The sequence below is a fragment of the Anolis carolinensis genome, chromosome 1, assembly GCF_035594765.1.
Source record: "Anolis carolinensis isolate JA03-04 chromosome 1, rAnoCar3.1.pri, whole genome shotgun sequence".
Taxonomy (NCBI): domain Eukaryota; kingdom Metazoa; phylum Chordata; class Lepidosauria; order Squamata; family Dactyloidae; genus Anolis; species Anolis carolinensis.
The window spans coordinates 65,422,981-65,435,038 of record NC_085841.1 but is presented as its reverse complement, the minus strand read 5'-3'; the positions used below and the strand labels follow the sequence as shown (position 1 = coordinate 65,435,038).

Below are 12,058 nucleotides of genomic sequence, written 5' to 3'. Positions count from 1 at the left end.
GCCATAGATGGCAATGATTGAACCAGTGGCAATCAAGCCAAATTCTTAAGATTATTTCTGCCTTGGTATGGATTAATAACTTCACAAATTCGTAAATTCACTTCTTAGCAATTTATTTATTACTGTCATTGCCATTACCATTGTTTTTATACAATATTTCAAGAGGTATGAAGCACTACATACAATAAAGAAGCCAATTTCTGTCAAAACTCAAAATCCAGAAAAAAGTAATTTTTATTGGGCCAATTAAAAAACACAAAATATATCTCCCATGTTTTCAAAGCTTTACTGTTTTTTTAAATCAGGCAAAGATGTCTTGTTTGTAATTGGAATTTTTTGTATTTTACTACATGATCATCACAGCTATTCCTGAATATGCTCCTTCAATTTCTGTGAAGAGAATTACAATCTAAGGCCCCTTCCACACCGCTGAATAAAATCCCACATTTTGTGCTTTGAACTGGAATATATGGCAGTGTGGACTCAGATAAACCAGTTCAAAGCAGATATTGTGGGATTTTATGACTTGATATTCTGGGTTATATGGCTGTGTGGAAGGGCCCTATGAGTCGATGTATCATGTAACATGCTTCTTGCCAAAGAAAATGGCATTTGGAAGTGGTTGTTTAATAACATCACTACTGTAATATGATGAAGTGTGTTTGACTTCCATCGTGATCCCTACCATCTGCCATATAGATGGTAGTAGGTCTGATTTGACTCCTTGATATAACTCTGACCTGCTTCACAGATGCATGTGGGCTTTCAGATGATTATTGAATAGTCCCTGTCAATTAGATATATTGAAAATAGATTTTCAAGCTGGCCCCATATACTCTTTTAAAGGAGTAAAACTTTATTGAATTACAAAATAGTCAACTAGAACAAAATAGAAATGTGTATACTCATTAATGTAACTAGCTTTTGCTCTATGCCATCTTCTGCTGGTCAGTTTCTACTATGTGACTCAAGCAGGTGCTTCAGATAGCATTGCATAGTCATAGGATTCACTGCACAAAAGAGAAGCAGACTTATCTTCTCAAGTCTTTGCAGGGTATTAAGTTTCACCTTTGGTTCCTTTTTTCTATGCTGGAATATCCTGTGCACCATTACACTAACAAAAGTAAAATAATGTTCAGTTAACTATTCACATATCAGTTCATGTGGACCTTTGCCTGAAATCCAGTTCAAATTTTGACTATGTGGAAGTTGCTGGTTTGGGTCTCATTTAGTAAGAAAGGTGGAATACCAATCAAATAAATAAGTCCAAATACTTTATTGAAATCAAAGGGCTTCTTTCCAAGTAAATGTGGTGAACTAATTGGATTTTATTCATTTAAGTTGCACTTATGTAATGTGTTAATATACAGGTTAGTTGCTCCATAATCGTACCCAAGACAGGAACAAGGAAAATGTCTTAACTACAGTTGAACTATTAGTAAATGGAGGCATATAGGAAACAAGATAAGGCAAGTGGTTTAGCAGCCTGCTCATGTTCCCTTAATTCAGGATGGCCAAGGTCCAGCAACCAAAGCACCACTGACTAAGCTTCCAAATGTATCTTGAAACATTACTTCACAAAAGTTATTGAGTCATCTCCAGGACTAAGAAACAACATGAACATGTCAACTAGAATAAATTACTAGTGGTTATTATTACAGGCTATAATGGTAACAACTGTTCTGTTTCATTTATATTAGTCATATTATGTGAATGCATGATTTTCCATCATTTGCATCCCAGGGAAAATGGATGGTGATAGACCTTGTTAAATGGAAAATGAAACTCTGATAATAGAAACATTTAGGCTGATGTGGGAGCAATTTGGACTTTTGAGAAGATTTTGGACGTTGGGCAGCAGAATATAGGAAGAGAGTTTAGAACATACAAAATGTGCAGATAGGCTTCCAAGGCTGAAAAAGAGAGATAGCTGGGGAATCAATATTGTCAATATTGTCTTCGGAAAACAATTGCAGGAACAATATGTGAAAATATTTGTCATTTATACTAGCAGACTACAATGAGTAGTTGCAATGTGAATAATAGGAGGAGTTATTGTGGGTGCCCATAATAAGGTAGAAAATTGTATTTATTTGTTGCCTCAGAAAATCAATCCAAGGATACAACATGCAATAAACAAAAGAGTTAAGTTTGGCTTGAACCCGGGAATATCATGAGATTGCCAGCTCTTCCAACTGATTTCTCCCTCCAGCTGATTATTCTGATACATGTATTGATACCTTTTTATGTACATCAGGATGTCATTGACATGCTACCACATATTAGGCACATGGGACAATTTATTTGAACTGGATACCTCTGTTTAAGGCAGGGGAGGGCAACAGTTATGGGCTTGGGGCCAATTATTTCACTCAGAACCCCCCATAGGTTGCTCATACTTTCAAAAAAGATCAAATAAACAATTGAACAACAATAACAAACATCTGGAAATGGACAGAAATCCTTTTCTGATATAAAAAATATAGGACGAGTCTATTGGGATGCTGCTCCTGAAGCTTACAGAAGAGCCAATTCATACATTGGGGTATGGAAAATAGGTAGAGAGGAATTAAAAAGTGTTAAGGGTTGTAAATACAGTGTGCGGACTGCGTGTGGACTTTGACCATCCCTGATTTATGGATTAGTTAGTATTATATCTTTAGTGTCATATTTGCAAAAGGGGAATAAAAAGTAGTTAATGGCTTTGTAGAGTGGCTGTGATGATAAACACAAAAAATCAAGATTATAAAACTTTCTGCAAATTAGAATTGCTATATGTAGATGACAATTGTCATCCTGCATGACGGTTTGATATTGGTATTGGAATAAAAAGATAATACACAGCATTGTAAAACTGAGACAGTATTTTGTCTGACTTATGGTGTTTTCTAAAAACCATTTGTTGTGCCTTTAAGTTATTATCTACTTCTAACGGCATACCTTTCATACCTTTACTTGCAATTTGAAACAGAGGAGATATTTTCCTGCAAACATAAAATGAAATAAATCGTATGTATCATCAGCCTTCTTGGGAATTGTGAAATAAAATGCCTTTTTGCTTATATATAGTTGAAGTAATAACAGGCTATAAAAACTAATTGTACTTTCCATAGATCCTATTATTGGCATTTCAAGGTTCAAGGATTATCCTATATTAAAATCATATGCATCCTATCGCCATGGTAACTGACTGTAATGACTTTTTTTAATCTATGGGCACTGTGCCTGATTGGAAAAAAGGGTGTTTAGAATGGCTTCCTCAACATTGTATTGGATATGTACTTCAGTGTATGTCTTCACACTCGATAGTGGTGTTCAGCTGCATATTATATACCAGACACCAGGTATATTTACATTTAACCAGTGTATAAATCTGTTTGAGATTAAACAGCCATTGCATATTACCCTGGGCTCCAATAATCCTAATTGCTAGTACTTGGGGGCCAATTCACATATCCATCTAGGCACCATTCTTCCTTGATGTATTGCTTGGGCATTGCTTTACTACACCTCAGCTTGTTACTATATCGCAGTATTAGTCTTTCTAGCCTAGGATGGTCTCAACCTCACAATTTCAAGGAGAATTCCTCTCCGGTGTACCTGGAGATATTGCATCAGTAATTTGACAGCTGTTTTTCATTCTATACCACACTCCAGTCTCTTACTCTTTTTTTTTTCTTTGATCTGTTGAAGTTTTTACGAGTGGAGCAAGACAAGGACAAAGAATGCAGCCTGGAGTGTACAGGATCCCCTCAGAAGTCTCTGTGTGCTTCAGATGGCAGGACTTTCCTATCTCGTTGTGAATTTCTACGAGCAAAATGCAAAGATCCTCAGCTAGATATTGCCTACCGGGGCAACTGCAAAGGTAAGAAATCTTCCAAGGTAGTATATACTCATAGTATAATTGATGCTTTAACCAGACTCCTTAAAATATTGGTTCATTTTAAATGATAGTTGAATATATACTGAATATTAAGATGAAAATCCTGAGTTTAATAGTAAAAGAAACACAGAGCCAATTTGAGCATTCTAATAATTTACCAAGCTTCAGCTATCATGTATGCATTTTCCCAAACATGTCTTGGCCATCTGTATAATCCTACCAAGTGGTAGGGAGGATTTCCTAGGAGAGCTACCTTACACCGTCTAACCACTATTTCATCTACCCCTGTATTGTCAGCTCTGATTGGCTATCCATGGTTTCAAGCAAGATTTCTTCCTGAAATTACTTGGAGATCTGTAGCATAACCAGGCCAGTCTCTCCTTAACTGTTAAAAGCTTAGCATGTACATTGGCGTATGGAAGTATATTCATTTTCCTCAAGCTACACACCTTCATAGAAAGATCACATCTCAAGGAAGCAGTGCTGAAATGGTTTTTTGGATGGACTTATCCTGTGTATATGTCAGACTTTTCTTTATATAATTATTTGACATACTTTTGGATGCAAGACATATTATTGGTCTCTAGTGAGCTTGATTTATATTATGATCTACTCTAATGAAGAATGGGGCGGATTTACAAGAATGGGAACACAATGAAGTGATCAGGGCTGGCTCTATAATTACCAGAGCTGGCTCAGTAATTAGGCAATGTGAAGTAGCTGTTTCAGACTGAATAACCTTCTGGGGTGACAGATTTCTATTTGTTCCTCTCTGCTAAATTGCAGAGTTGAGTATGTCACACATCCTGTCTTGTATTTCAAATTCATCTGCTATCTTACGTGTGGTGGGTGGTATTATCCCACTGTCAGTGTTAAATTGTTTCATTTACCCTTCCAGTTGGCTTCTATACATAGACCATATAACCTGGGATACCATTTTGTCTTTTGCCCTCTGCAGAAAAATTAATCCTGAAAGTCACATACCCAAATCACTCATACTGATGAGCATGATGTCTGAGGCATTTAAGCACTTATATCTTAGGTTGCTTCTACACAGCCACATAATCTCGATCAGAATGTGAAGTAAAGAAATCTAATTTCACTCTAGAGAAGCTCCACGCACAGCATGAAAAAGCTCTTGTGGTGTCTACAAAGATACTCTCATGCCAAATCGAGCCAACAGTACATTTTTTTCATACAATCTTTGGAGAAATATACTGAACTTCAGCAGCACATTGGATGAAAATCAGCAATGGAGCTCATCTTCCAAATCCAAAACAAAAAGGGGAAAGTGATTTCATCTTGGGGAAGGAAGGAAAAGGTCTTTGTTTACTTTCCTAAGAGTGCTATATCTGGTTCCTTTATACGAATTTTCTAGAGGTGGATCTGTTTGCACAAGTGCAGTGCATACTCCTGAATTTCTGCTCTGCATCATCCATACACTGATAATCTTCAGCACATTTTATTACTAATTTCAGACTTTCTCCTGACTTTTTGAACATATGTGTTTCCATGTGGATGTGTATTACAGAGTGCATTAGGGATGTGCATTTTCTAGCAATTCCTGCCACCCTATATTCTGGATTTTGCAGCACGTGTAGATGAGGCCTCAGTCCTACTGCCTTATCCAGCAATTTGAGTCCTTTCATGCTACCAAGGCTTTTCTATAATTAACTGAAATTTGTAGAATTAAAAGTAAGATAATATGATATGCCATGTACAATAGTGAGCATAACATAGCATCAATATAGAAAAATATCTTCCAGCAGCGCCTTTCCTTCTAACCAAAATCTTCCTTTAAGTATAACTCACAAGAGTCCTATTCAGAAAAAATCCAAGCCATACTCAATCATAAGTGTCCTGTTTGCAGGTTCTGCCTGATTTATTGCCTCCTGTTGCTTTAATAACTGGTTTTCTTGCAGTTTTATTTTAATTTTAAAATTGTGACTTCATGTTAGTTTGCTATAAAATGGGAGCAAAAAGGTTAGGAAATCAGCAAATTAAAAACTATTCAACCCTTCTAAGGTCATTATAAAAAGCTACCAAATTATTTGTTCGAAGGTTGAATGGAAAGTAATGCCACTACCTTCATTACTTGGGTTTGGATGAGAATATTTTAATAAATCAAATGCAGAAATAATCCTTAGAATGTGCTCTTTAACTACCACTATTGACTTTTCAACATAATCACCAGACAATTGGATACATTTCTGCCAACGATGAACAAGTTTTCTGAAGCCGTTATGGAAGAAGTCAACACTCTGTTTCTGCAACCAGTATCTCACATCGTGCACAGATCTTCCGATAGCCAAGCAAAGCAATAATGTGACCCACGCCTTCTTGTGAAATGTTGATTATGCTTGGAATTTTTCTCTGAGTGATATGACAATCGTCCTGAATCAATCTGTCAACCTTTTGCTTGTGAAACTCAGTGGTCGCTGTCACAGGACGTGCAACTCTTTGTTTGCCACACAAGTCAGATGTTCCCACCTCAACATCTTTAAACTTACTCGCCCAGGGACACACAGTACTCACATCAACACAATCACCATAAACAGTTTGCATTCTCTGATTAATCTCCTTTGGGGTGACACCTTCTGCTGTCAAGAATTCAATGACTGCATGTTGCTTAAGTCGCATTGACCGATTGTCTGTGCAGGGTTCCATACTTCGCACTTTAACAACACAACCATTCAATGCTAAGGCTTCCCGCCAAATGGAACTGTAGAGAAGAGTCTCTGAACAAGCCAGTACCTGCTGCATACCAGTACTTCCATCTGTTGAGTTACGAAGGTGGAGGCATTATTTTTCATTCAACCCTCGTATTTATTGTATGATTCCTACTAGTCCACTGACTCAATATCCATGGTTTCACTTATCCATGGTCCAAAATAATTCCCTCATGAAAGTGTTCATCTTTGATTTTATTTTATACTTCAAAACCAAATATTGCCAAAATATAGAAGTAACTGTTATCTGCAGTTTTGGGTATCCACAGTGGGTCTTGCAGATATGAGGGTGATATTGTTCTTATTTTACAAAATTGTTCCATTTAAAAAAATGTAGAAAAAGTTATAATGAAGATAAATATAACCCCCTTTCTGAAGGTCATTTTAACCCTCCCACAATTTTCAGAGAGATATTTTACCCTTTAGACAGCCAGTAGAGTCTCTAAAACCTACAAGGAGGATGATTACCATTTCACTTAATTTGAAAGGATTCTAGACCTATTTTGGGTCAGATTACTCCTTCCTTCATTCCTTTGCTATAACAGACACCCCTTCATAGTCATTTCTAGTTTTGACAAAGAGATTAATTTATATCTGAATGGGCTGTGTGTGAGAGCGGGCATGTGAATGAGTGTAAGGAGAGTTGCAAAAAATTGGGCAAGGTTGTCTACTCTGGAGTGAGATGAATTTAGTGACTATTGGGGGCCACTATTGGCCTACCACCCAATCACATGGAAGGATTTTTGCCTCTTAGCACGTTGGGGCTCTTCTTTGGCCACAGATCTGGATGTATCTCATCAGATGATGCAGGCCATAGCCCCTCCCCATCGGTAGGAAAACCAGCGAGGAAACGTTAAAAGAAGCTTCTTCACCACCACTGTGAGTCTCCCCTCTTTTGGCTAGCTCAGACAAAGATAGTACACAGCTTTTATGCTTTTCCCTGTCTGATGGGGGAAGTGACAGAGAACCAATACATATTGCCCTGATTCTGCCATCCTTCCTCGATGTGATAGGGAAAAGAGGGAGGGTGCATGGCTCACCACAAGTTGCCATGCATGCCTTCTGTTTTGCCAGTGATTGCCGGAGAAACAGGACAGGAGAAGGGGTCTCATCAGTGTGATGAGGGCCCTGGTTACTGTAAATTATTTAGGGTGGTGATGCAGGAAGACAAAAATGGGTGTACTTCATATGGGGTACTACAGAGGGCAGATGTGGGATTCCAGCTCTTACAAGTTACCCAGAAGATCTATACTTTTCTAAAAATAGAATGAGCAGCAGCACTTATGTGCTATGTGACTCAAGGGAAATTGGATCTGTGACCTATTTATTGTGGTATTAGGAAAACTTGGAGAGAATCAGCCTTAGATTATCAAGATGGCCAAATTCTTTTCATGTTTCCTGCCTTCTCTCAGATGAAAATGCATCAATTACTTTTAGAGTTTCTTAAATTTTGTGTCACTTTGTACACTTAATGACAAGGTTGTGTACAAGCTAAGATCTCTCCTCACCTGGAAGTGTAATTGGTTTTATACCTTGGCGAGTACATATCTTTTCCTTCATAGAGCTGGTCATAGACTATAATGAAGGCTGATTGATATGAGTATTATTTATTTATTTATTTACATCACTTTTACCCCGCCTTTCTCTCCGAGGAGACTCAAAGCGGCTTACAGTAAACAGGCAAAGATTCAATGCCTAAAAACAATGTAAAAACAACAATTCATATAAAACAATCTACAAAACAACAGTTCATATAAAACAAGTACCATTACAAAATAAAATCACATTATATAAAATTTTAAGAATGTCCAAGATTAAAATCCATTCATCCAGAATCCTCGATTCTTCGTACAGGTCATGTAAAGTCCATGTTCTTATTCATTAAAAGCTTGTGAGCACAGCCATGTCTTTAAGGCTTTCCTGAAGCCTAGGAGAGTTGGTATCTGCCGTATGTTGCTGGGGAGGGTGTTCCACAGCCGAGGAGCCACCACCGAGAAGGCCCTGTCCCTTGTTCCCACCAGCCTTACCTGCGAGGCTGGTGGGACCGAGAGCAGGGCCTCCCCCGATGATCTAAGAGTTCTAGAAGGCTCATAGGGGGAAATACGTTCGGACAGGTAAGATGGGCCAGAACCATTTACGGCTTTGTAGGTCAAAACCAGCACTTTGAATTGGGCTCGGTAGCATATCGGCAGCCAGTGGAGCTGGCTCAGCATGGGAGTAGTACGCTCCCTGTAAGCCGCTCCTGTTATTAGTCTGGCTGCCGCCCGTTGTACTAGTTGGAGCTTCCGAGCCGTCTTCAAAGGCAGCCCCACGTAGAGCGCGTTGCAGTAGTCCAAACGAGCTGTAACCAGAGCGTGGACCACCGTGGCCAAGTCAGACCTCCCAAGGAACGGGCGCAGCTGGCGCACAAGGCGGAGTTGTGCAAAGGCTCCCCTGGCCACCGCCGAGACCTGGGGCTCCAGGCTCAGCGATGAGTCCAGGAGGACCCCCAGACTGCGAACCTGTGTCTTCAAGGGGAGTGCGACCCCATCCAACACAGGTTGTAACCCTATTCCCTGTTCAGCCCTGCGACTGACCAGGAGGACCTCTGTCTTGTCTGGATTAAGTTTCAATTTGTTCGCCCTCATCCAGTCCGACACAGCGGCCAGACACCGGTTCAGGACCTGAACAGCCTCCTTAGTGACAGGTGGGAAGGAGTGACAGAGCTGGACATCATCTGCATACAGATGACACCTCACCCCGAAACTCCGGATGATCTCTCCCAGTGGCTTCATGTATATGTTAAACAACATGGGGGACAGTATTGACCCCTGCGGGACCCCACAAGTCAATGACACCATCTGGGAACGACCTTCCAGGAAGGACCGGAGCCACTGAAGAACGGTACCCCCGAGACCCATCCCGGCAAGGCGCCCCAGAAGGATACCGTGATCGACGGTATCGAAGGCCGCTGAGAGGTCCAGCAGAACCAGCAGGGACACACTCCCCCTGTCCAGTTCCCGGCGTAGATCATCGACTAAGGCGACCAAGGCTGTCTCGGTACCATGTCCCGGCCTGAAGCCAGACTGCGCTGGATCCAGAAAATCAGTATCTACCAAGAATGCCTGGAGTTGTGCAGCCACCACACGTTCCACGACCTTGCCCAAAAAGGGGAGATTGGAAATAGGCCGATAGTCCTCCAATTGAGTGGGGTCCAGTGATGGCTTCTTCAACAGCGGTTTGATCACAGCCAATTTAAGGCTCGCTGGAACAATGCCTTCCCGAAGGCATTCACCACCACCTTGAGTAGCAGAATAGTTGATCAATATAGTTGCTGGATTAAACTACTCTGGAAATGCCTGAACTGAAAGACTGAACTAACCTTAAAATTGTTGGTTCCAGAGCAGCTAATGGAATTTCAGCATGTTGATGGTAGATTTGCTCCACAGATTAATTTGTTTTATGCATATGGCAGAGGATGCCTGCCATAGATGTGTGCGAAACGTCAGGAGAGAATACTTCTGGAACATGGCCACAAAACCCGAAAGACATACAACAACCCTATGTTGTGTTGGCTTTATCTTGATCTGAAAGTTTTTAATTAAAAGCACAGGAGACTTTAATTGCCTCAATACTGGAAATGGTGGTGAAAACAGTTATCAGAAAACAGATTTGTAAATATGTGAAAGAAAACATTGGATTCCACCAAAGTGCCAACAGCACAGAGGTTGAAAGTAGCATGTGATGTTATCTGTAAGCATTATGTAAGATAATGAGTTGAATTGGTACTGTTATTAATCTTGTTGTACCAGGAGCCTACATCTAAAATAAGAAGGATTGCGAGGTTATTTTAGGGCCAATTTGATATTTTTAAAGTTTCTCTTTATTTTTTTAATGCGCCTAACATTTAATGCGTATGATCCACCTGTGTGTGTGTGGAAGGGGGGAGGTAACAATGACAAATAAGCAGTGTATTAGTTTTTAAAACAACCACAAAAAATAATGTTCCAGTCTCTGTAACAATATTATCTAGTTTCTCCATTAAAAAGTTGGCGAATAAGATATAAGAATTCAATGGAAAAAGATTAGCATGGAAGAAATCTTAATCTGAGGTTCTGCTTTAATTCAACTGACTTGTGAAGTCAGCTTTATGTGTGTTTCAATACAATTGTGTGATAGCATTCTGTTTATCACTTCTCTTGCACATATTTTCCTCTCCACAGTTCTTGGTTAGTTATCCAACCAAGCTCTGATATTTAATACTCTGCTTCACATTTCTGATTAATGTGAATGGCATTTTGGCTAATTAGGTGCCAACAACTCAGGTTTTTGTACTGCCTGCTTGAAGACAATGTTGATACGCTTCCCAGTTTAAATGCAGGGTATGATTTTCAGTACAATGCCTTCCTTCTTTTATATATAAATACCAATGATCACAAAGGTTTACCTTCATTCATGCAGTATACAAAAAGAGACCACACAGAGACATCCTCCAGGAGACAATTTTCCATATTATTCATTTCTCATCTCTATTAGCTTCAAAAAGCCTTTAACGCACTGAGAATTCTCTATAGAGACATTCTGTCTCATCCCTATTCTGTTTGAAATGAAATATTTTGCTTGTTCTCTAGTCTCCTTCATAATGCTCTCTTGTACTGTCTAATTGGCTCTACTACCATATGTGCTTAGGGGTGACACTGACAAAGAAAATACGACTGAAATCTAACCTCTTGTTAACTGCTGTTGACAACACAAAGAAGACTTCTTAACACATCAGAAATTCTTTAGAGCACCATTATGTACTATCCCCCTCCAGCTACCCTACAAAGCTATATCGTAGAAAAAAAATAAATTGAATGCAAGTATTTTTAGTCATGATACAAATATCAGCGTGCTTAAGGAAGCAAAGACCACAAGCACTGAAGCGATGCTCCTACGCCATCAACTCCGCTGGACTGGCCACGTTGTCCGAATGCCCGATCACCATCTCCCAAAGCAGTTACTCTACTCCGAACTCAAGAACGGGAAACGTAATGTTGGTGGGCAGGAAAAGAGATTCAAAGATGGGCTTAAAGCCAACCTTAAAAACTGTGGAATAGACACTGAGAACTGGGAAGCCCTGGCCCTTGAGCGCTCTAATTGGAGGTCAGCTGTGACCAGCAGTGCTGCGGAGTTTGAAGAGGCACAAATGGAGGGCTTAAGGGAGAAATGTGCCAAGAGGAAGGCCCGTCAAGTCAACCCTGACCGGGACTGCCTTCCACCTGGAAACCGATGTCCTCACTGCGGAAGAACATGCAGATCAAGAATAGGTCTCTTCAGCCACCTAAGAACCCACCCCCAAGACACCAAAGATGGAAGACAATTGTCCTCGAACTACAAGGTATCACCTAAGTAAGTCACCTAAGTATCTTTTAGTTTTGTCAAGTGGTTTGCAATATTCAGTGCCTCATTTTCCAGTCCTTATTTC

The 12,058-nt window shown here is 39.8% G+C and overlaps 1 protein-coding gene across 2 annotated transcripts in view; it reads left to right on the top strand.

Annotated features, from left to right (window-relative positions):
- Positions 1-12,058, top strand: part of smoc2 (SPARC related modular calcium binding 2) — a 211,306-nt gene that overhangs the window by 72,020 nt on the left and 127,228 nt on the right. For both annotated transcript variants that reach the window (XM_062976010.1, XM_062976013.1), the window contains exon 2: positions 3,694-3,865. In XM_062976010.1, coding sequence (XP_062832080.1) covers positions 3,694-3,865 — 172 coding nt within the window. The remainder of the gene's footprint in view (positions 1-3,693; positions 3,866-12,058) is intronic.